A 20782-nucleotide genomic window follows, 5' to 3' on the forward strand; every position below is an offset into this window, starting at 1 on the left:
TTTGGTGTCGTTTTTTGGTGATGTGGTTTTTGTTTGTTGTTGTTGTTGTTTTTTTTGGTGGGAACGAGGTTGTGTGCGACCCCCACATACCTTGCAGCAACCCCCTGCTTGGCGATTTACACAACAAAAGCGGACGGGACAATAGGGCCCCGCACTCCAAAAGAATGGGGGGGGGGGGAAGAGGGTTGTAAAAAGCCATTGACTGGTCCGAGGGCAGCACAATGGCCGGTGTTTTCTTTTGCCGTCTAGTGGGAACGGTCTGAAGGTGGGTTCGGTGCCATAAGGAGTCACTTTATAGTGCGATTATCGACAACATGCTTGAATTACGCCACCTACTGATGGGTTATAGGGACTTGAACACGGCGATAGGGCTTAGGGTTAAACGATACCTGTCTGGTATTGGAAAAATAGCTAAAGCAGTACTAACTCTTGCCCCTAGAGGCTTTAAGCGCTACTGCAGGTGTTGTAGCATGTTACGGTTTTTTACTCATTAACTGTCCGTGAGAGTAAATACTACGCTGACAGAAAAGGCGAAGGGAGAGAGGGATATTGTACATCCAATTACACAATGGAAATATTTTTTTTCCACTCAAACTTGGCTGTAAATACCGTTTAAGTGGCGCTAGCCTGCAGCTAGCTTTGCCCGTTAGCCTGTCAGCTTCTTCTTCGTGATTATATTAGTGTGTATTGGTGGCTCCGGTCCGGTGGCAGTCAAGTTGCAATCGTTGTTTTCTGGCCAGAGACACCGGGGGGGAGATGAAAGACCCCCCCAATCATCCCATAAACACTTGTTTTACCCCCAGAGGGACTACGGAAAGAATTTATTAAGGTAAACAAGTTACTTAGTACTGCTTTGAGGTGCAACCGGTATCGAAAAATGAAAGTATTGAAAGCAGAAACCGGCAAAAATCTTCTATGTTAAGATCCAAGTTTTGATGCTGTTGGTCCAGAGACATCATTAAAGGAAATGACTGGGTTATTTCAGCTCAAGTAAATGACTTTTGCCCATTTCCCCCCCATTTTTGCCATTTTATTTCTTTCCCCTCCCTATTTTTTCTTATTTTTGCTCATTTTTATTACTAATATTTCCCCCCATTTTATTTTCAAAAAAAAAAAGTCAATATGTGTTTTCTTGCTCAATAACACTTAATAACTGCTTAGTAATGAATCAGTGACGCATGTGAAGAGCTAAAGTCATTGTGACTTAGGCATTAACTGTTGACTAAGTGTTAGTCACACTTAACTAATGAAGGGTTAATGCATCATTTATTAAGGCTATATAAGGTGAAGTTAATATAAAGTGTTACCGGGATGACTTCATTCATGCTTTAGTCTTGTATTTGATGTGGTTCTGTACGGTTTACACACACTTAGGACATGATTTAGGCCAGTTTAGGTGAGACCTGGTTTGATCATGACTTGACCTTGATCAAGGCCCGGTGGGACTCCTGAGGTGATTCTTTTGAAGGTCAAATATTTATTGAGGTGAAACTTAATGTGAGAGGATTCAGAATCAGAGTGGGGTTCATTGTCAGTCACGGTACAATCACAAACTAAACATAAAATAATAAAATGAAAATGTAAGTCTATAAGGGCGCTCATTAGATAAGCATTAATTGATCTCACAGTGGAGAAATAAGTTTTGCCTTGCAGTTGGATATAGAGAATAATGTGTTTAAAGTTTTCATGTGAATATGTTCCTTTTTGTCCGTAATATTGACCAAAATTGCTTAAATTTGTGGCGACCAAGTGTGAATCGTGAATAGCATAGGTTTATACTTATGGGTTTATTATGTGGATGCATTAAGGCGTAAGGCAGGGTACCGTTACATGCTTTTAGACACCAGTACTTTAACGATACTTGGTTTTCGAAATCAACACCTGAGCCATACTCTCTTCGATACCGATACTACAATACATGTAATCGAGAACCAGAAACCAGGACAATAATGTGTGGAAGATCTGCATATTTACAATATCGGGTTTATCTCCATCTTGCACTGCTTACACTGTGAGCTAAAGTCAGGAGCTTTTAGATTTGGGTAAAGCCGGACTGGAGAAAATGCGCTCAGTTAAAGGGATATTTCAGGATTTTGGACATAGTTATCCAGAGTGTTGCTGATTTCTGGAGATTTTTTTTTTTTTGTCATTCATGCAGTCCTTATATTTGAAGAGTCACGTGGCGCTAGGCTAATGTAAGGCTAGCGCATTTCTACGGTATCAGCTAGCCTGCATTAAAAGCAGTCTGACCCGCTCCACAGAGCACCTGAGGCAAATCACTTATAACACCAGACTAACCATATAAATGTCTGTGTCGATAGAATAAAATGATTTTAACCATTTTGCATTTAACAGAACTTATTTGAGCAGCATCAGCTTCGTGGTTGTATAAGCTACGCAGCGGCGGATTGATCTGCTAGAAAATAGTCCCTCAAGATGCGATCATTCATGTGACGCGAGGTCAGTTATATTCCAAAAAATGATTCTATCGACACAGACATTTATATGTAAATTCTTCAAATATAAGAACTGCATGAATTACAAAAAATATATATATATCTCCAGAAATCAGCAACACTCTGAGGCCCTATGCCCTTTGAGGCGGAGTGTAACAGTTTTACCAATTGGGACGTGGTGATAAATGATAAAAAAAAACCTCCTACAATTGTGTGGAATACGAATAAAACAACCTAAGACCAAACATCGCGGTCTTGTTTCAGTGTAAAGTCAGATTGCCTTCTCTGCCTCCTCAGTGGTTGTAAACACAGCCGCTCCGTGCCAGTGTTTGGGTGCCCTGGTCGTCATAGGAATCACATAAAACCCCACACCCTCCCGCCCACCCAGGGGCCGCTCTCCGGGACGTGTTTGTGTGCGCGTGGGGGGAGGGGCGGAGTCAGGAATGTGAATGGGGCTGCTCGGGGTGTGGGGGTTGGGTGGGAGCCAGGCGGACTGACTGAAGAAGGGCAAGCAGACGGGAGGGGGGGCGGCTCCCGAAGTCTACGTGCGGAAGTGTCGGGGCATGTCTGAGAAAATGCCCACGTGGAGTCGCTTTCTAGGAGTGACGGCGCAGTGGTGAACTGGTAACTGCGGTGAACTGGTAGTGGATAATGGTGTGGCATATTTCTGTTTCTTATGATTTTACCGTATTTATATAGATGATATCCACAATCCCCACTGAACAAAATAATCGACAAAATAAAACCATAACTTTAAACCCTGCTCTTTCCATTCAATTTGACAATTTTTCCACGAGAAAACTTTCTATACATATTTTTCTTTGTATTTGTTTTGGCTATGGCTAAAGCCTCAAACCAAAAAATAAAATCCCTATTCTCCTGCAGAGTCTTGTAAAAGTAGAAGTGGTAGTGAGGCAGTCACATGAGTGAAAGTGTGTGGTTGTATGTAAAACTGTGTGTGTCTGTGCTCCAGCGGTTAACTCATTGACTGCCAATGACGTCTATAGACGTCATTTAGGCTATTCAATGGGAACAGCTGCAGCAAAGCCTTGAGCATGTCTGGTGTTAAAATCTTAGTGGTGCTTCCTAATGCTGCCATCTAGTGACTCGATAAAAGAACTTCTTTTATTGAGTCACTAGGTGGCAGCATTAGGCTCTTTCGCTTTCTCAGCTTGGTCAGAAAACAGAATTTTGGGTGATTTCACCTATTTTCTACGGACGATTACTAAAGAATGGAAAGAGGTACAAACAAACCTTTTTTCGATGAAAGAAGAGAGTCTAATCTTTCTTTTGGTGGGTTTCGTGTTGACCTAGACCTACATTTTCTGTGGGTCTTGAAAAAACAGTCAAAATCCTGAAAAACCTCTGGCAGTGGGGAGCTCTCGGATTTGAAAATGGCTGGCAGTCAATGAGTTAAAGGCCCTATAGGGGAGACCGGGTATGGTTGTAACAGACATAAGACAGGAGTCAAATGATCATATCAGTGTTTACCCACTTCCGCCCTGATCCCACCTGGTGGTTGTCAAGGTTGTAAACAGGTTCATGCAGATTCTATAGAGAAAAAAAATGATTTTGAGGTAAGAAAGTATTTTTTTTTTTACCAAGACTATACGTATACGATACATGCTTATACTATTGCACATAAAACCATATGACTTACATTAGATTAAATTGCAGTTTCTCAGGCAAAATGTGATGCACATTTCCCCTGCTAATTTCAAACCATTATGCTAATACAGCTAAACAATGGCTGACAGGGATGGTGATGGTTGTAACCCAATCATCCCCTATACACAGTTAATAACACCTCATTAATTTTAACACTTTTACAGAATGCCTAGACAGTGGAAAAGAAAGACTGACAAATTTGTGCTAATGTTTAAAAAAAAATGTATCTGATGAGGTCAGAAAAGATGGGCATGTCAGATCAGTTGCAAAGGCTCATGGGATCTGCCATGTAAAAGTGAGAAGATACTGCAAAACACAGCAGAGGCTGAGAGACCGGGGTCCAGTGATCACCCCAGTGCAGAGTTTTGTCTGAGGTGCAGGAGGAAGTGTTGGTTGATTATTTGACAGAGACACAGACCTGCATTATGAACTGACTCCACGTGAGGTTAAGGACATGACAGGTTAGAGAGAGAGAGACATTGTTCTGGATTGTTTTATTTAAATAAACCTCTATTGGAAGCATATCGCATGGTCTGTGATCTTCTCACAGAGGTTTGAATTGGTGTCATTTAACAAATGTGGGCACTTTGTCTGAAAGTTTGAGAACTCAAGCTCAAAGATTCAGTGAGTTACAGGTGCTGAAGCAAAAAGTGTTACAACCAAACCCGGTCTCCCCTACTTTTTCTTTTTGTCAGGTAACATTCTTTTTGTCCCATAAGATGATGCTGTTAAAGTAGTAAGCTGAGGCGAGTGCCGCATGCAAGCGCGGGTTTATTTTCACGGAAAAGTGCAAGGAAAGTCCTGTAAAATGTGGAGTTGGACCCGCTCATGCCTGGCCTCTTTTGCTTGTGACTCTGGCAGCTCTGGTTGACGAAATAACTGGTTGAACATTACAAAGTCTCTGTTGTGAGGTTGAGGGTAGCTACATTTTCATGATAAAACCTTGAAAATAATGAAATAATAACGTTCTATATATTGAGCTACACTGCTACCACCAACCAGGACCCTTCAAATGGCATAAAGCACACTCAAAATAAATACACTCATCTATAACTAGCTTTTGTATTTCATGTTTTTCCCATTATAGGTGATCAGAAAAACAGTGCAGCCACACGACTGGACCATCCCACAGGCGGAGCTCAAACACAATCTACCGTCATGAGATAGTTTAGCTCATAGTTTAGATGTTCACAGTTCACTTTGATTTAATCAAATGTTGGCACTGATAGGATAAGATATCAGAGCTGTACGATCTTGAAAACAAATGTGATACAGGTGTGCAATATCGCAACAATATCGTTATCGCAATATTGCACACCTATATCGCATTTTTTCCCAATATCGTACAGCACTAATTACCCTAAATACTGCACCGTATGTGCTCCAGTGTTCTGAACACAAATTGTTTTTTTTTACTAAATTGTGTCACAACAAAACTTATGAAGTTTTATTGCGTTTTATTATAACTTATGCGGCACGGTAGCACAGCGGTTAGTGCTTGTGCTTCACAGCTAGAAGGTCGGACGGGGCCTTTCTGTGTGGAGTTTGCATGTTCTCCCCGTGTCTGCGTAGGTTTCCTCCGGGTACTCCGGTTTCCCCTACCACTAAAAACATGTACAATAGGCCAGGATGTATGAGAGTGTGTTTGAGAGTGCGCATGGGGGACGACGGATGAAAATTAGCCTAAGGCTACAATCCGGTGTGGCTTGTTCATTAACTTGCACTGTCCCTACCAAATAAACCATAAATAAATGAAACACAAAAAATGGAAAATTATGACTAAAGCCGAACTTTTGCACATTTATATGTTCCGTGCATTATATTTGTTTGCTGGTTGTTAAATTGTTTTTTATCATACTGGATCAGGCTGTACAGTCGTACTATCTCTGTCATAGCCTTGACTGTGGTGCTCAGACTCGTGTATCAGTGTGACGCGCTGAGAGGATATTTATCTCTTTTCTGTGGAAGCATGGACAGACTTGAATGGTAGGACGAGCACAATGTCTCGAGTTCATGTCTCCGGGTCCCGCACCGATGGTAAATAAAGTTCTCCTATAAGACATCCAGACTGCTGCCTGTTTTTCATCTATCCTCTCCAACACCATTGTTACTTCTCTAATACTGGTGATGATGAATTTGCAAAAGAAATTGTCGATCTCAGTCAGATGGAAAACTTGGAAGTGATTTTGCGATACATTGTGGCTTCGTGTGATACAGATATTGCCTATATTGCAATACAATATGTATGTATGTAATGTATATCGGGATCTGCCCGATCCCCTCAGACCTTGGAAGCTAAGCAGGGAAGGGCCTGGTTGGTACTTGGAGGGGAGACCGTTGGGGAACACCTGAAGTCTGGAGTGAATGTAGTGAGTGTGTGAGTGGTCGTGGTCGGAGGGGCCGATGGCCTCGCTTCTGTCAGTCTACCCTAGGGCAGCTGTGGCTACAATAGTAGCTTACCACCATCGAGTATGGAGTGAACGAATAATGCAATGTAAAACGTCTTTGAGTGTCCAGAAAAGCACTATATAAAACGTGTGCATTATTGAACTTAAAGGTGCACTATACAACTTTTGATATATAAAAAAGTTGATATAAATAGGTATTTGACCTTTCAGTGACCCAGCAGATGCTCGACTAGTTAGCATAGCGCCTTTACTTACCATCCTGATGGCCTGTAGGACGCTCCGGGATCAATTGTGTTTTAGGTTTTCACTGCTGATTGAACCACATCCATGGTTACATATACATTCCATACCGAAAACCCACCAGAAATCCTAAATAACATGAAATTAAATTGCCCCCGGGATGGAAAGTAAAGGCGCTCAGCTAACCACACATACAGCCTCTGGGTCACTGAAAGTCAAGTACACACTAATATGAACTTTTAGTTCCATACATAGTTCCATAGTGCACCTTTAATAACACACAAGACCACACAGACAACACAACCAGTCAGTATAAAACAAAGCAGACGGAGCCGGGCCGGTGAGCATTCTCTCTGGTTTTTATTCTTTAGGAAGAGTTCTGTTGGGAATTACAAAATGCACTGGTAGAAATCGCTGTGACAGGTCGAGAGAGTGAGAGAGTGAGTGTGAGAGAGAGAGAGAGGGGGGGAGGGAGGAGAGTGCGTCCGCTCCAGCCCTCTCCTCCGTCACCACGGAAACGCAGGCATCACCCCGTCACCTCCGCCGCCGCACCGCATCTTTACCGTTTGACTTCACATCTTTTTGTCTTTAAAAACAGCTCTTTTATGGGTGGTGTCCTGAACATGGCCGCGTTGTGCCCCGACCTCCACGCGACAGGCGACAGCAGACCCGCGCCGGGGTCTCCCACATGTTCTTTTTTGTTTTTTTCGTTCCTCTTTAGAGATTTTTTTTTGGTTCATTTTTCACATTTTTTGTTTTCAAAAATAGAAGAAAAAAAGCAAAGAACTTTAAAAACGTCTATCTATATATCTTTTATTCCTTTTGAATTCATTTTCTTTTATGTCCTGAAGATGACTGTTAACCCACGGTGTGGCATGCACATAGCACATGCATTTCTGGAACTAGATATTTTTTCCTTTTAAGTCTTTTTGTATTTAAAAAAAAAAAAAAAAGTTTTTTTTTTCTCAGTTGCGGCTTTACATTGCTTTTTAAAGACTTAAGTGGTTAATCAGCGTGTTAGTGGACTTCGGCATACACACAAAACAGATGGTGAATGTTCGGGAGGTGGGGGATCATCTTTTTCATTTTTTTTTTTTTTTTTGACATCATGTGCGCACTCGCCCACGTACAAAAACACCGTCGCGCAAATTCAACTTTTCAAAAAACATGACTTAAAAACTAAAACTAAAACAAAAACAAGCTCTGGAGACGAAATCGATCTCGCGCACAATTTCCCGACCGCACATTCGTCCATTCAAACCAGGAGCTACATACCTGTGCTTTCTGATTCGTGTTGTGACAAAAACGTAAATAAAACACCGTGACATTCCGCTGAGGTTGGAAAGACACATTTAGGCAGTTAGTCTTTTTCTTGTGTTATTTTTTTCTTTTTTATCAGTTTTTTTTTTCGTTTGTCGGTGCATTCTCTGGTCAATGTGTGATAGGCCTCCAGGTCCAAAAACCGGTAAGAAAATAAATCGAACTAAATCAGCTGACAGTGGTGTGCATTAGTGACGAAAGTGTTAGTTTGAGGCACACAAAGAGACACGCTAAAAAAGTCAGAACGGAAAAACAGAACAGAACTTTACACCAAAAATCTAAAACTCTATTCGATAGTTTGGAGATGACATCTTTTTCTCCAAAACCCACGTGACGGGTGACACGTAAAATATTCTTTTCAAAAAACGTTTGTCGCGTTTACGTTACGGCAAACGCAAAGCATCGTGGTCCACTAGAGAGAGAGAGGGGGGGGGGAAAAGAACGGGCGATTCTTGTCGCACGGCGCCCTCGTCTGGTCAGAAGTGGTAGTGCAGCTTGTATCTGGGAACACGTTTGCAACTTCGCGGCGTCGCCACAGGGAGTCGACAGATACGGAAATGGCTCAATAGAGCTTTTGGACGGGGTTATACGCAATTGCAGTGGTTCTCAAACTGCTGCTTCCGGGGGTGATTGGGGGGAGTTTATTTACTTCTGGGCTTTTCAATGACATATTTTACTGGGCCAGATTTGTCAGAGGTCATTGGCCACTGGGGCAGTCCTTTGGCGAGCACCGCCCTGACCAAACAAAGTCACATTTTTGTAAGTAAATAAGGAATTCATTACCATCTTTGCTCAAGTTGAATTATATTCCTGCATTTTAAGCTTTTTTAAGTATTATAGGGGAGTGTTATTTCAGCCAAGGCCTTTCCTTCCATCTGAAGGCTAAGCTCACACCAGAAGCACATGGCTACTTAATACGTGTAAACATACGGAAGTATATTAGCTCTCATCACAGAAGTGGATTCTATCAGAGCTCTGACTCTTCACAGAAGCGCTGCAAAGGTAATAACACATCTCTGTAATACTTGTGTTTGTAGCAGGCGCAGAGTCTCCTCAGTGAGAGTCTGACCAGATTGTTTGGCGGGCCGGATCTGGCCCCCGGGCCGCCAATTGAAGAGGCCAGATTTACTCACGTTAGCATTCATTTGAAATAAATAAATAAAAATCATAATTTGTGTCAGCTTGGTGTGCCATTGTGGCTCAGATGATAACGTGGAGGCCAGAATCTTTCTCCAGGCTTATGGTTGGTGGTTCAAATCCAGGCCGTCAATAGATATATGAATGTTTTCTATGATTATTGGAGGGCAGCTCCCTGAAGGCACACTCTGAAGCACTGTTTACCCATGTTTGATTAATAAAAGTGAGGGGCGATACACTTTTATGATAATAACTACATGATACTGATACTTTTGGGGCGATTTTAGCCGACAGGTAGTTTAATGTGTGAGAATGTATTTAGAACAATATAGATTTGTAAAATGATTTATATTATACATAGGCATAAAGGCCACGGTGGCGCCGCAGTTTGTGCTTGTGCTTCACGGCAAGAAGGTCCCGACTGGGGCCTTTCTGTGTGGAGTTTGCATGTTCTCCCTGTGTGTGCGTAGGTTTCCTCCGGGCACTCCGGTTTCCCCTACCACTAAAATGAATGGTGCGTGTGCATGAATGACCAGATGGTGGTCAGAGGGCCCGCTGGAGCAGATGTGTGCAGTTGGGGAAACTGTGGAAACACACGTGTCAACACCACCGTGGTAATGAAGTACAAATCCCCTTAAACTGTGTGAAGCACTTTGGGCGACTTGTGTCATGTGAAAAGTGCTATACAAATAAACTTCCATTCCATTTACGTGTGTAAATTAAAATAACTTGAAATGAATGACATAAACAAAGCATAAAGTGAATACTTTAAAGGCACACTACGTAACATTTTGGATGCGGTGTTTGAAGTTGTCCTTTTGGGTCTATAATTGCTGCAGCACCTTTTATTACATTGTTACTCAGCATCGTTGCTCATGAAGCACTAATTCAAATAAATTGTTGTTTTTTCCAAATTTCATCATAGAGTTTCCTTATCATTGTTTCAGATAGATAGATATATAGCTTTATATGAAGTAAACATGTTCAAATCAAACACGGATTTCATTATTAACCATTGTAATGTTCTTTTTTTTCACAAGTAAAACCACATTTTACATAATGGAAACACTGTTGGGTTGTTAGTTGGCAATAAATCTACATATTCTACATAAGCTACGTCAAAAGAACTGACTTGAAATACAATTTTAGCACCTTAAGTTTTCTTTTCTTAACTCTTAAAGTCAGGGAATAATCTTAAAACTTTAATTGCAAAGTACGGATGGGTTTCAGCCACGTTTTCCTGATAGGGAAGCCATTTTAAGGACTTTTGTCATTTATAAAGTTTGAGAACCAGGACAATTCTGCAAACTCACATCCTTTCAGAACAGGCTCGTGGGAACAGCGCTCCCCCTTGTGGCGAGATACAGTAATTTACGTGTAGTTTAAAAACATACAAAGGTGACCAATGTTCTCTCTTTTTTTAAATATAACTTGAACACCTTTTTGCTGCTCTCATCTTTTCTGAAGTCTATGGAACCCCAAACCCTGGAAGACTTTCGCATGATATGGTCTACTACCCTTTTTTTTCTTTTACTATATTCATTGGAGCTTTATTAGTCGCTATATCCTCTTTGTTTTCGCATACCCTGCTTTCCTGTACAAAAATGTCCCTTAGGAAAAAACGTGTGCAATATATCAACTGTTTTGTGGCAGCATTTGGCACCGAACATACAAACAAGCAAGCAAAAAAGTAGTGCTTCTTGGACTAATATTTAACGGTGGCTGTTTCAGATCGGTTTCGAAGAAATGAATTTACGAAAGAGGAATGTAGTACAGAGCCAGAGAGTGACAGGAGCAAAAAGGTGTTCAGACACTGAGGAGGAAACTCAAATGCGGCAGATGATGGTAGGATGGACAGAGGGACTCCCCCTGTGCACAATAGGTTTTCATTGTTTCTATTATTTTTGTATCATTCATGCAGGTTTCCACAAGGTGTACAACTCCACGAGCCCAAAAACAAGCTGTGGGTGCAACTGAAGATTCAAGCTTCATGTTTTGTACAAGAGCAGGAGTGGGACAGAGGAGGAAATGCTGCAGTCACCGGTGCTTTCTGAGGATTGTCCCTGTCCTCCACATTCACAACCCTGTGCTGCCAACACTCCCAACCACGTCGCCCCTTCAGCGGGCGGCTCAGAGGCACTGTCACTGGGCCAGTTAGACCGATGATAAAACTCATCCATATGTACCAAGTGGCTGGGAGGGTTGGACCTGTTTTCATCTGCTTTTGCAGCGTACCGAAGAGTGACAAACAAAAAGTGATGTGTCTTTAGTCGAGTGGGAACTCTTGACATCTTGTTAGTGGCTGTAGCCTGCTGCCAGAGGCGTCGCGCGGCACACACAGTGCTCTGTCTCTGCGCTCTGGGCAGCTGCTCAGTTTGGTGTCATTTGGCATCAAAGATGAATGCAACTACAATGCACACACAACGTGAACACATGGACATCCTGCCTCTGTGTTTCCACACACCCATGAGCACCCAAGAGCACCCATGGGCACCCATGGGCCCTGCGACTGGTGAAGAGAAAAACTCAATGCAGAAGAAAGAATCATTGTGGTTTCCCTTGGCAGTCAGTGCTCTGTCTCAGAGCCAAGTTCTCCGTCACTCCTCGCCCCCCAGAGGCTAGCACCAGTCATCGTCCTCCACTTCATTGTAGGGTTCATGCAGGCCCTTGCGGGGGCCCCGGGGGTGCCCGCCTGGAGGGGGGACCTTGTGCATGGGTCCATGGGGGTGCGTGGAGGGGGAGGAGGAGCGGTAGCCGTTGGGCAGTCGTCGCTGAGGAGCCGGCTGCACCTGGGTGGGCACTGGTCCAGTCAGCGCAGTGGTGGGAGGGGCCCCTGGGTGCACTGTACGAGGGGATGGGCCCCTGGGCGGGGGATGGTTGGGGGGCATGGGGTTGTGAGGCTGCATGGGCGGAGGTGGCAGTGGGTGGGTGGTCAGAGGGTGAGGGTTGCTGCCCTGCATGGGGCCTTGCTCGTAGGCCGGAGGTTCATGATGAGCCTCGTAGTCCTGACTGTAAAAGTCTTCCACAGAGCCACTGCCCTCCCAGCGAGGAGGGGGGTGGTGACCCGGGCGCGGCACAGGGGGCGGGACCTGCAGAGGGGCGGGCTCAGGAGAGAAGCGGCGTGGAGCCGGGTTCCGGCCCTGGGGCCCGGGCACTGGTGCAGGGGCTGCCTTTCGCACCACGGGGGAGTACGTGACGTGGGGCCGCGGCGTGGCGGGCGTCTGAGGCAGCTGCCGGCGTCCTCTGCGCGGTGTACTCGTCCCCGACGTGGACGGCACCGGACTGCCGCTCACCGAGCTACTGCCCTACACCCAAATGAAATACAGCAAATAAAAAGACCGAACCACAGTCCGACCAGCACACGGTAAGAGCACAGACAGGACAGAGACAGACAGGACAGAGACAGACAGGACAGAGACAGACAGGACAGAGACACAGACAGGACAGAGACAGACAGGACAGAGACACAGACAGGACAGAGACACAGACAGGACAGAGACAGACAGGACAGAGACAGACAGGACAGAGACACAGACAGACAGGAGCGTGGACAACATTATCAAGCACCAGTTTCATGTAAAAAGGAGCAGGCGGAGTAAGTAACGTAAATAAAGATGTGTCCGCAGCAGTACACAGAGAAGCAACACAACACAGGAGAAAAGAGGTACAGGGTTGATTTCAAAGAGTACATGAAAACTACAGTTAAACTAAAATCAGTATACACAGTGTTCACAGGTACATCTACTCATTATTACTCATCTAGCAGTAGTTTGATGACTCTCTTTGTAATTGACATTATTTGAAAGTCACAGCACTCTCACTTACGTAGGTCGATTTTTGGCTATACCTTCCACCGTGAGACAGCGATCTAAAGGTTTATGTTCTCATCTCACATATGTCTTTTAAGAAGAAACAACACTCCGACTTGAGAAAATATTCTGTCAACTCTACCTATCTCTGTAATATTATACTGAGATCACAGGATAAACACTGTGACTGGTGGAGCCTGACCAGCCACACTACATGCTTTCCCTAGAAAAAAAAGTGTTTTAGTCTGGCCAGCCTGATGCACAATAGCCCACCTGTCTGTGGGTGAGGCACTCGCGGCCCTCACTGGGGGAGCGGGACCATCGGCGCTCCCGCTCCCTGTCCCGGGAGTGCCTGTGTGCGTAGTCGCCCCGCTCTCCTCCGCCTCTTTCCCCCCTGTCCCCGCGCTCTCTCTCGGGGACGTAGCGCTCCTTGTCCACGGAGCCGCCGTGGTGGTGGTGATGGTGGTGGTGGTGCTTGCGGTCCTTGGAGCGGCCGCGGTCTCGGTCCTTCGAGAGGATCTCGGCCGACTGCGAGAGCTCCACACCTACAACGGAGATTATTGAAGACAAAGAAAAGATTCATTTTTCTAAAGGGGGCATTAAAAGGGTTGAATGACAAGTGCAGGGGGAGAGGAGGCGCCATCTTGTGCTCATGGCCAAACTCCTGGCGCTGGCTTTAAGTGAATAACCCTCTTCCCGTCCAATAGTCTTACCTGTTTCGGGATCAGCGTAACGGCACAGGGACCTCTCGGAGGCCCCGTGGTGACGCTCCCTCCTCCGGTGCCCGTGCCGAGTCCGACCCTCCTCCGGCACTTGGTCCATGTAGTCCTCCTGCCCGCCCCTGTCCCTGTGTCCTCTGCCCGACCTGCTGTGCCCCAGGGAGGACGCCGAACGCTTCATCGGGCTGTTGTCGTTTATGGTCTGAGGCGAGGAGACACCACAAGAACAGACAGAAGCCGTAGAAAATGAGTTACTGCCGAAACTCGGGTTGGCGTTCGATGGGTTAATGTGCAGGTGTTTGAGGTCGGATGGGTTCCGGATTATTTCTACCCATGCGGCTTTGGACTAGTGAAGGCGTCTATGCTAGGGCTTGACATATCTGCGGGGCTGCAGCCGAGTGAGCACGTCGCAGGACTGAATGATAACGGAAACAGAAGCGATCACACGATCAGATCAGATATTTCAAAAGCTCTCAATGTTCTCATTTGGAAGTGAAATAACGGGACTCTCTCCTACTCCCACAAGCCCAGGTCATGTCCCCAATCGAGTCCTAGGTTCTTAGCTTTCGAATATGGACGGGTACATTCACATATATAATGGGCAAGCCCTAGTCTGTTGTAGTTTAAGTGCCTAATTACCTTTGAAATATACAAACTGAAATATAAGCTGGGAAACTAACACAAGAATCATATGCACTCCTCTTTTTGTCTAAACTAGTTTTATGTAAAGTTCAAGAGCAAACAAAAAACATTGACTGAGCCCTAGCATTAATCTCACAAACACTGATAAAATAGCATAAGTAATTAAAAGGATGACCACGACTTCCATGCTTTTATGGAAAGAAGGTTAAAAGTTGCATCCTCAGTCTGAATAAACATGGTTGTTATAAAGTTAATTGAACACATTCAGTTGCACTGTTTGGCCTCCAGGGGGCAGCTCCACCACACAATTTTGCATCTACATTGTCCTTCAGAGTTTCCTCTTAGCATCTTTACGGTATTTTTGGAAAATGATATTTAAAAAAAGAAAATGTATCCGTTGAATTATAAGAACAGATATTTTTTTGAAGCCGTCTTGTTTCAGATTAATGCATTTAATGTAATTGTTACACAATGTGGCTCCGCTAACCTGAAGTTGCGAGGTGAAGGTCGGCGTCACGTGACTTTGCAGTAATAAAAGTAAAACTATAGACAAATTGATTTGCAGATTTGTTCGTGCAATATTTGTGGCACAATTTAAATGTTTGCAATTCATCCAATTACTGTTAGCTAGCCTAGCTTACAGACGTCTCCTCCACTGACATAATTTACAAACCTACATCAAGCTAACACGCAGTATGAGATCACTTGCCAGTAACTCCCTGTCCACCACGGAATTAAATGTATAGGGAATCTGATTGTTGGAATGGGTCTAAGCCAATCTTAATAAAATTAGGACAGGAAGTACTGACGCTCACAACTTCAGGTTAGCGGAACCAGCGGAGCCGCGTCGTGTAACAAGCTAATATGCTAGTCCCTTCCAATAGAGGATTTTTAAAACAATTAATAGAGCTTTGATTTATTTTTAATTTTTTCAAAAGTAAAACACCAAAGAGCACTTTCACCACAGAACAAGAACATACAAACACTTCCCGAGCGCTTTGGTATTTGAATGTTTTGGACAACTTGTGATAACTTTCAGTTGTTTAACAGACTTGACAGCAGCTTTGGTGGTTAGAATTGTCTAAGTATAGCAAAAAAAAATGGACCTTGTTTACTTGATCGGGACAGTGCATGTTAATGAACACACATGAGACTCATGCATGTAAATATGCCACGCTGGATATCGGTATAATGCACCCCCCTCCTATCAGAGAGAGGGACATTATAGCATTCTAAAATCGGACTCTTTAATTGTCGTCATTCAAATGCTAAAAGGCAAATTGAACCCCTTTGAGAACTTTTGCTTACAGAACCTTCACATCGTCCTAATGTCACATGCATGGGGGTAATGGGGACAGATGATATGAGAAGAGTCAGGTGCTTTGCGCATATGGGGACACAGGCACAAAGAGCAGCAGGGAGGGACAGGAGCCTGGGGCCACATGTCGAGATGGATTCCGAACGTGCACTGTCCGGCCTGCAGAGGTGGGTAGAAAGACTAAAAACGCATTTCCAAAAAAAAAAGTAAGCAGTCAACCGAAAACTAAGTCTCATAAAGAAGAAGTGCATATGACAGGTTTTCATGTGTTATCTGCTTCATGCCAAGTGAACAAACGGCATGAACGAGTGCATTTGCAAAATGGAGGAGAAACTGAAACGTTGCTCTGGAGAAAGAGCTTAAATCTTTTTTTGTGTGTGCCATGTTCTGGTGAATGGGTAGCACTGTCTAATCTGTCATATGCACTTAAACAAAGTGAACTCAAGTAACTACCCACCTCCGCCAGAATGTATGATCTTCTAGAATCTATCTTACAGCTGGCAGTCATAACATTAGCACATGCCAAACGTTTGTCATTATCATCCCTCCGACAATAAGCTCTGACGTATAAGATGAAGACATAAACAAATTGAAAACTTAGGGTTAATAAGACAAAAAAGATAAAAAGAAAGAGAGAGATAGATAGATAAAGAGAGAGGGAGAGAGAGAGAGAGAGACGAGACAGGGGAGGACAAGGTACATACACTGAGGTTACTGGCACGCGGCTTCCCTTTCCTCCGCTGCTGTTTGAGCACAGAGAGGACACACACAAAGCCACAAGACACAGCACACGAGTGACCCAACATGAGAACACACACCGGGAGGAAGGGGACAACAGCAACAACAACAACAACAACACATGGGGCTGGGCCGGCAGTGCTTTAAATACAAGTTACAACATATACAGTACAGTGCTCTCCAACAATATTGTCACTCCTGGAAAAAAAGCGATGTTAATGCTTTTTTGTTTTTAGACTTTCTGACTGAAGTTTTTTTTAATCATTATTGTTTTATTTTATTTCAGGTTATGCATGCAAAAAATGAAAACTATAAACCAGTGTGTGAAACAAAAATCAGTCTTGGCATGTCAACCATAGAAATCATAGAAATGCCTTTAGCTTTGAGCCTGTTCCAACAAGTGCGTACATTTTGTTAGCCATTTATATAATTTATGCAATTTATGAGGTTTCTTTATCATTAACATCTTATATGATGATGTTAAGAGGCCATTTGATGTGAATCCAAGCCCACATAAAAGGAGAAACTGAACAAACATAGCATTTAGCTCACAGGCTACTTTTAGATGCTAATTCTTTTGTAAAGTAAAAAAATCTAAAAAATGTCTGAAAACTATAGACAAATTGATTTGCAGATTTGTTCGTGCAATATTTGTGGCACAATTTAAATGTTTGCAATTCATCTAATTACTCTTAGCTAGCCTAGCTTACAGACGTCCCCTCCACTGACATCATTTACAAACCTACATCAAGCTAACACGCAGTATGAGATCACTTGCCAGTAACTCCCTGTCCACCACAGAATTAAATGTATAGGGAATCTGATTGTTTGGATGGGTCTAAGCCAATCTTAATAAAAATTAGAACAGGAAGTCCTGACGCTCACAACTTCAGGTTAGCGGAACTAGCGGAGCCACGTCGTGCAAAAAGCTAATATTCTTTTGTAAGGTAAAAAAAATCAAAAAATGTCTGTGCATTCAGAAATGATTTCTAACTACGCTTTGACCTAAATGTGGGCGATGGGTTTTCAACAGCTGAAAATATACGTTTGTTTCAGAATTTGTGATGTTTGATGGCTAAAGCTAACGGCTATAGGAAATATACATTAAACAGGCTAACGGACTCTGCTAACTAACGCCTTATTATTACTATGATGTCAACTCTGTGGCTAACTTCCTGTAAGGTAAATTGAAAGTAAAGATGTAAAAGCTAAATGAAATGTAAATACTGAATGTTTTTTTTCACTTAACATTGTACATGATAATCTAAAATGCTGGGGGTTTCGGTTCAGGAATTCAAAAGAGGGGTAGTCTGTTTTCTCTTTCCTTTGTCAATGAGCAAGACAACCCAACTATAGCAGCTTTTTTTGCTCACAGCCTATTCGTCAGGGGTGCCAATATGACAGGAGGGCACTGTAAGCTTACCCAATGCAGCAGCCATGGAGGAACACTTACCACAGACACGGGGCTCAACAGCGCCACAAACTGAGCCACCAATGTTTCACCAACACAGCACCAATGACCACAATCAGCCTCACACAGAACAATGGTATGCACGCCCCCGAGACACACAAGTACTATTAACTCATCAGCAACAGACGGCTGCGCTGAGAGTCGGGGAGATACTTGGCCGTCCTGGTTGGAAAGAGCCCCCTCCTCCCCCAAATGAAAATAATACACATTTGAAATAGAAATATTAGGGAAGGAACATGTGACTAAAAATAAATTTGTACTGAATCGATAACAAATTACATTATTCGTGAATTTTCTTTAGGCTACCCCAGCTTTGTGCTTTAGAGCTAATAGATACAGACGGCATTGCGTCATAGAAGGGGGCGTGGCCTCGCCGAGGGGGAAAACAGAATCTTTTGGGAAACACAATTGCTCACTCTTTTTTTAGCAATTTTCTGGTGAAATATAAACTTATTTATCACATACAAATAAAGTCAGGTCTAAATCGGTCCCATATGGATGTTTATTCACAGCAGATTGTTCAGTAGAAGCGAAAAAAGAAAAAAAAAACGGCAGTCGCAGCTAGCGCTAGCTAACGTTAGCATTAGCACGGTGCTAACATGAAGCATCGTGTTAGCATTCTCCGTTATATATGTATTTATGGGCTGTTGAACCACTTTGCTCCTCCCCATGTCTTTGTATCTTTATTTAGTACAAAACTATATTCATAATTCAGAGTTTGTTAAAGTGATTTTTGAATAATTTTTTTCCAAATTGTTTTCCCCCTTAACTGTTTTCAAACATGACCAAATAAGGTGCGATACCAGAGATACCGTCTGTATCTACGGCACACTAAAGAGAAGCTAGGTTTCTGCTAGCAGCACAGTTAGCATCTCCTTGATAAAGATGAACACACTTTGAACGCAGAACTGGTCAGGATTTCAGACGTCGATGTTGAGTTTAAAGTTGTTTCTATGACCCAGTAACTATTTTTAGCGATTGAAAAGAACTAGCGCTGATGTGCTGTTAGCACGCAAGTTGGTGTTAGCATTACTGGGACCGTACAGCTCTGTTGTACGGTAGTAGTAGTTGTAGCTTCCTTTTAAACTCATCCCAGTAAAAAATAGGAATGTTTCACTTGCGCTAATAAGTTTGGACCACAGTTCAACAGTAAAAAACAGGAAAGGTCAGGTACAGGGCCTTTAAGATAACTGAAATGATGTGGGGTAAGAAAACTGTATAATATTTGAATAAATTCTGCTCTCACTAAGTATTAATTTATTATTAAAAAACAAACATATAGCCTATTTACTAAGAAAGAAATATGTATCTAATGGAATTATTTCGTGTTTGCGCTTCCAAATTGCGAAGAATTGGCTTTAAACCAGGCCAACAACTTAATCTACATTAGTCAAGCAGTATTGAAAACAATTATTCTTAAATTAGATTTGAACTAATATGAATATTGCGTTTTGTTGTTGTTGAGCCCCCCCCCCCCCCCCCCCCCCGATATAAATTGTATGATTGTTGGATTTGATCAAGTGTAAAAATTGAAAATATAGGTAAAAAACTAAATTGAGCGTGACAACCAGAGTGCTCACCACGGAATGAAACAGGGCAAAGATGGACAGGATGGGATGGTGGCGTGCGTGAAGAAAACTAAACCAAACATAACTCAAATTAAGCGAAAATCAAAACAAAGACAACAAAAACAACAACACCGACGATCCAGGTCTGACTTGCAATGCTTTGATAGTATTCCAACTTCAGCTTCAACATTAGTGCTTTTATAATGTTGAAGTTTGTCTTTCTTTTGAGCATTTTAAATTGGACGTTTTGACGCATTAAGAAAATGATGTGTTTTCAAGTTATTGATCATTACAATTACAATAAAACAATTTGGAAATGGATTTAAAATGAAAAAAAATTAAAATAGTAGAATAACTGAAAACGCTTTTTATCCTTTATCTGTACTACTTTGGTTGAGGACGTTTTGCCTCTGACCTCAATAGGCTTCGTCGGCAACTAACAATCTTTTAGCAGCAGGTGGGGCATTTTAAAATAAATTTGAATGGTACCAATGACAAAGTAAGTCCCTGCCTACGAAATTAGAATATATTCAGCCTGCTGCCAAAAGATCTTGATTTGCTGATGAAGCCTCTTGAGCGGCGAAATGTCCTCAATGCTAAAAACGAGCTGGTACGGCTAAAATGAAGAGAGATTAAGAGATGATCGAAAGTTGAATTGCTAAACTAATAAAATAATCAGTGTGTTTGTAAGTTTGAATTTGCAGATCTTCTTTTTTTGCATAATAAGACACTTAGCTTTAGCTCGACCAATTCAAATCTTGCTTCAAATTCGCAAATAAGTCCTTGGGGGGGGGAAGCAGGAAGTCAGACATGTTTGAAACAGATGGCACGGATGTGGTGGTGGGAGGGTGGGAAAGCAGAGGTGAGGATGCTGCTCACTTGGTTGTCGCCAGGGAGCCGCGGCATGGAAGCGGCCCTGCCATGGCCTTCCATTGGTGCAAAGTGTTCAGTGTCCGAGTAAGCATCCTGCCCCATCTCTCTCATCTCTACAGTCTGCAAACAGAGCGGGAGATGCTGTGATCACCTGCACGACAGACTGCACGGGGAGCACGTGTAGGCGCTGCAGGGGGAGAATCTGGCACAGCAGTCAAAGCAGATATGGAAGAAGGTGGAAATCGTCACAAATTGGCTCGCGTAAATGACGAGCTGAGGGGATCACACTACCTGGGTCAGTACGGCGGCTCCGTGGTTTGCCTGCCCGCCTCTGGTTCAGGAAGTGCTTTCAAATGGCAATAGTGTTTTTGGAAATAAGCAGTTGTGCAGCTCGTGAAATAGTAACACTTCCTAC

General features: G+C 43.1%; 1 protein-coding gene across 18 annotated transcripts in view; it reads right to left on the minus strand.

Annotated features, from left to right (window-relative positions):
• Positions 1–10252: 10252 nt before the first annotated feature.
• Positions 10253–20782, minus strand: part of cacna1aa (calcium channel, voltage-dependent, P/Q type, alpha 1A subunit, a) — a 137466-nt gene continuing 126936 nt past the window's right edge. For 14 of the 18 annotated variants that reach the window (XM_079565295.1, XM_079565292.1, XM_079565301.1 and 11 more), the window contains 5 exons: positions 20374–20487; positions 16422–16460; positions 13752–13959; positions 13312–13583; positions 10253–12534 (listed from right to left, as the gene is read on the minus strand). In XM_079565295.1, the coding sequence (XP_079421421.1) occupies positions 11848–12534; positions 13312–13583; positions 13752–13959; positions 16422–16460; positions 20374–20487 (1320 nt within the window). In that variant the 3' untranslated portion in view covers positions 10253–11847. The remainder of the gene's footprint in view (positions 12535–13311; positions 13584–13751; positions 13960–16421; positions 16461–20373; positions 20488–20782) is intronic. The other 4 variants (XM_079565288.1, XM_079565287.1, XM_079565291.1 and 1 more) reach the window with 3 other exon arrangements.

Source organism: Gobius niger (assembly GCF_951799975.1).
Source record: "Gobius niger genome assembly, chromosome: 10".
Taxonomy (NCBI): Eukaryota; Metazoa; Chordata; class Actinopteri; order Gobiiformes; family Gobiidae; genus Gobius; species Gobius niger.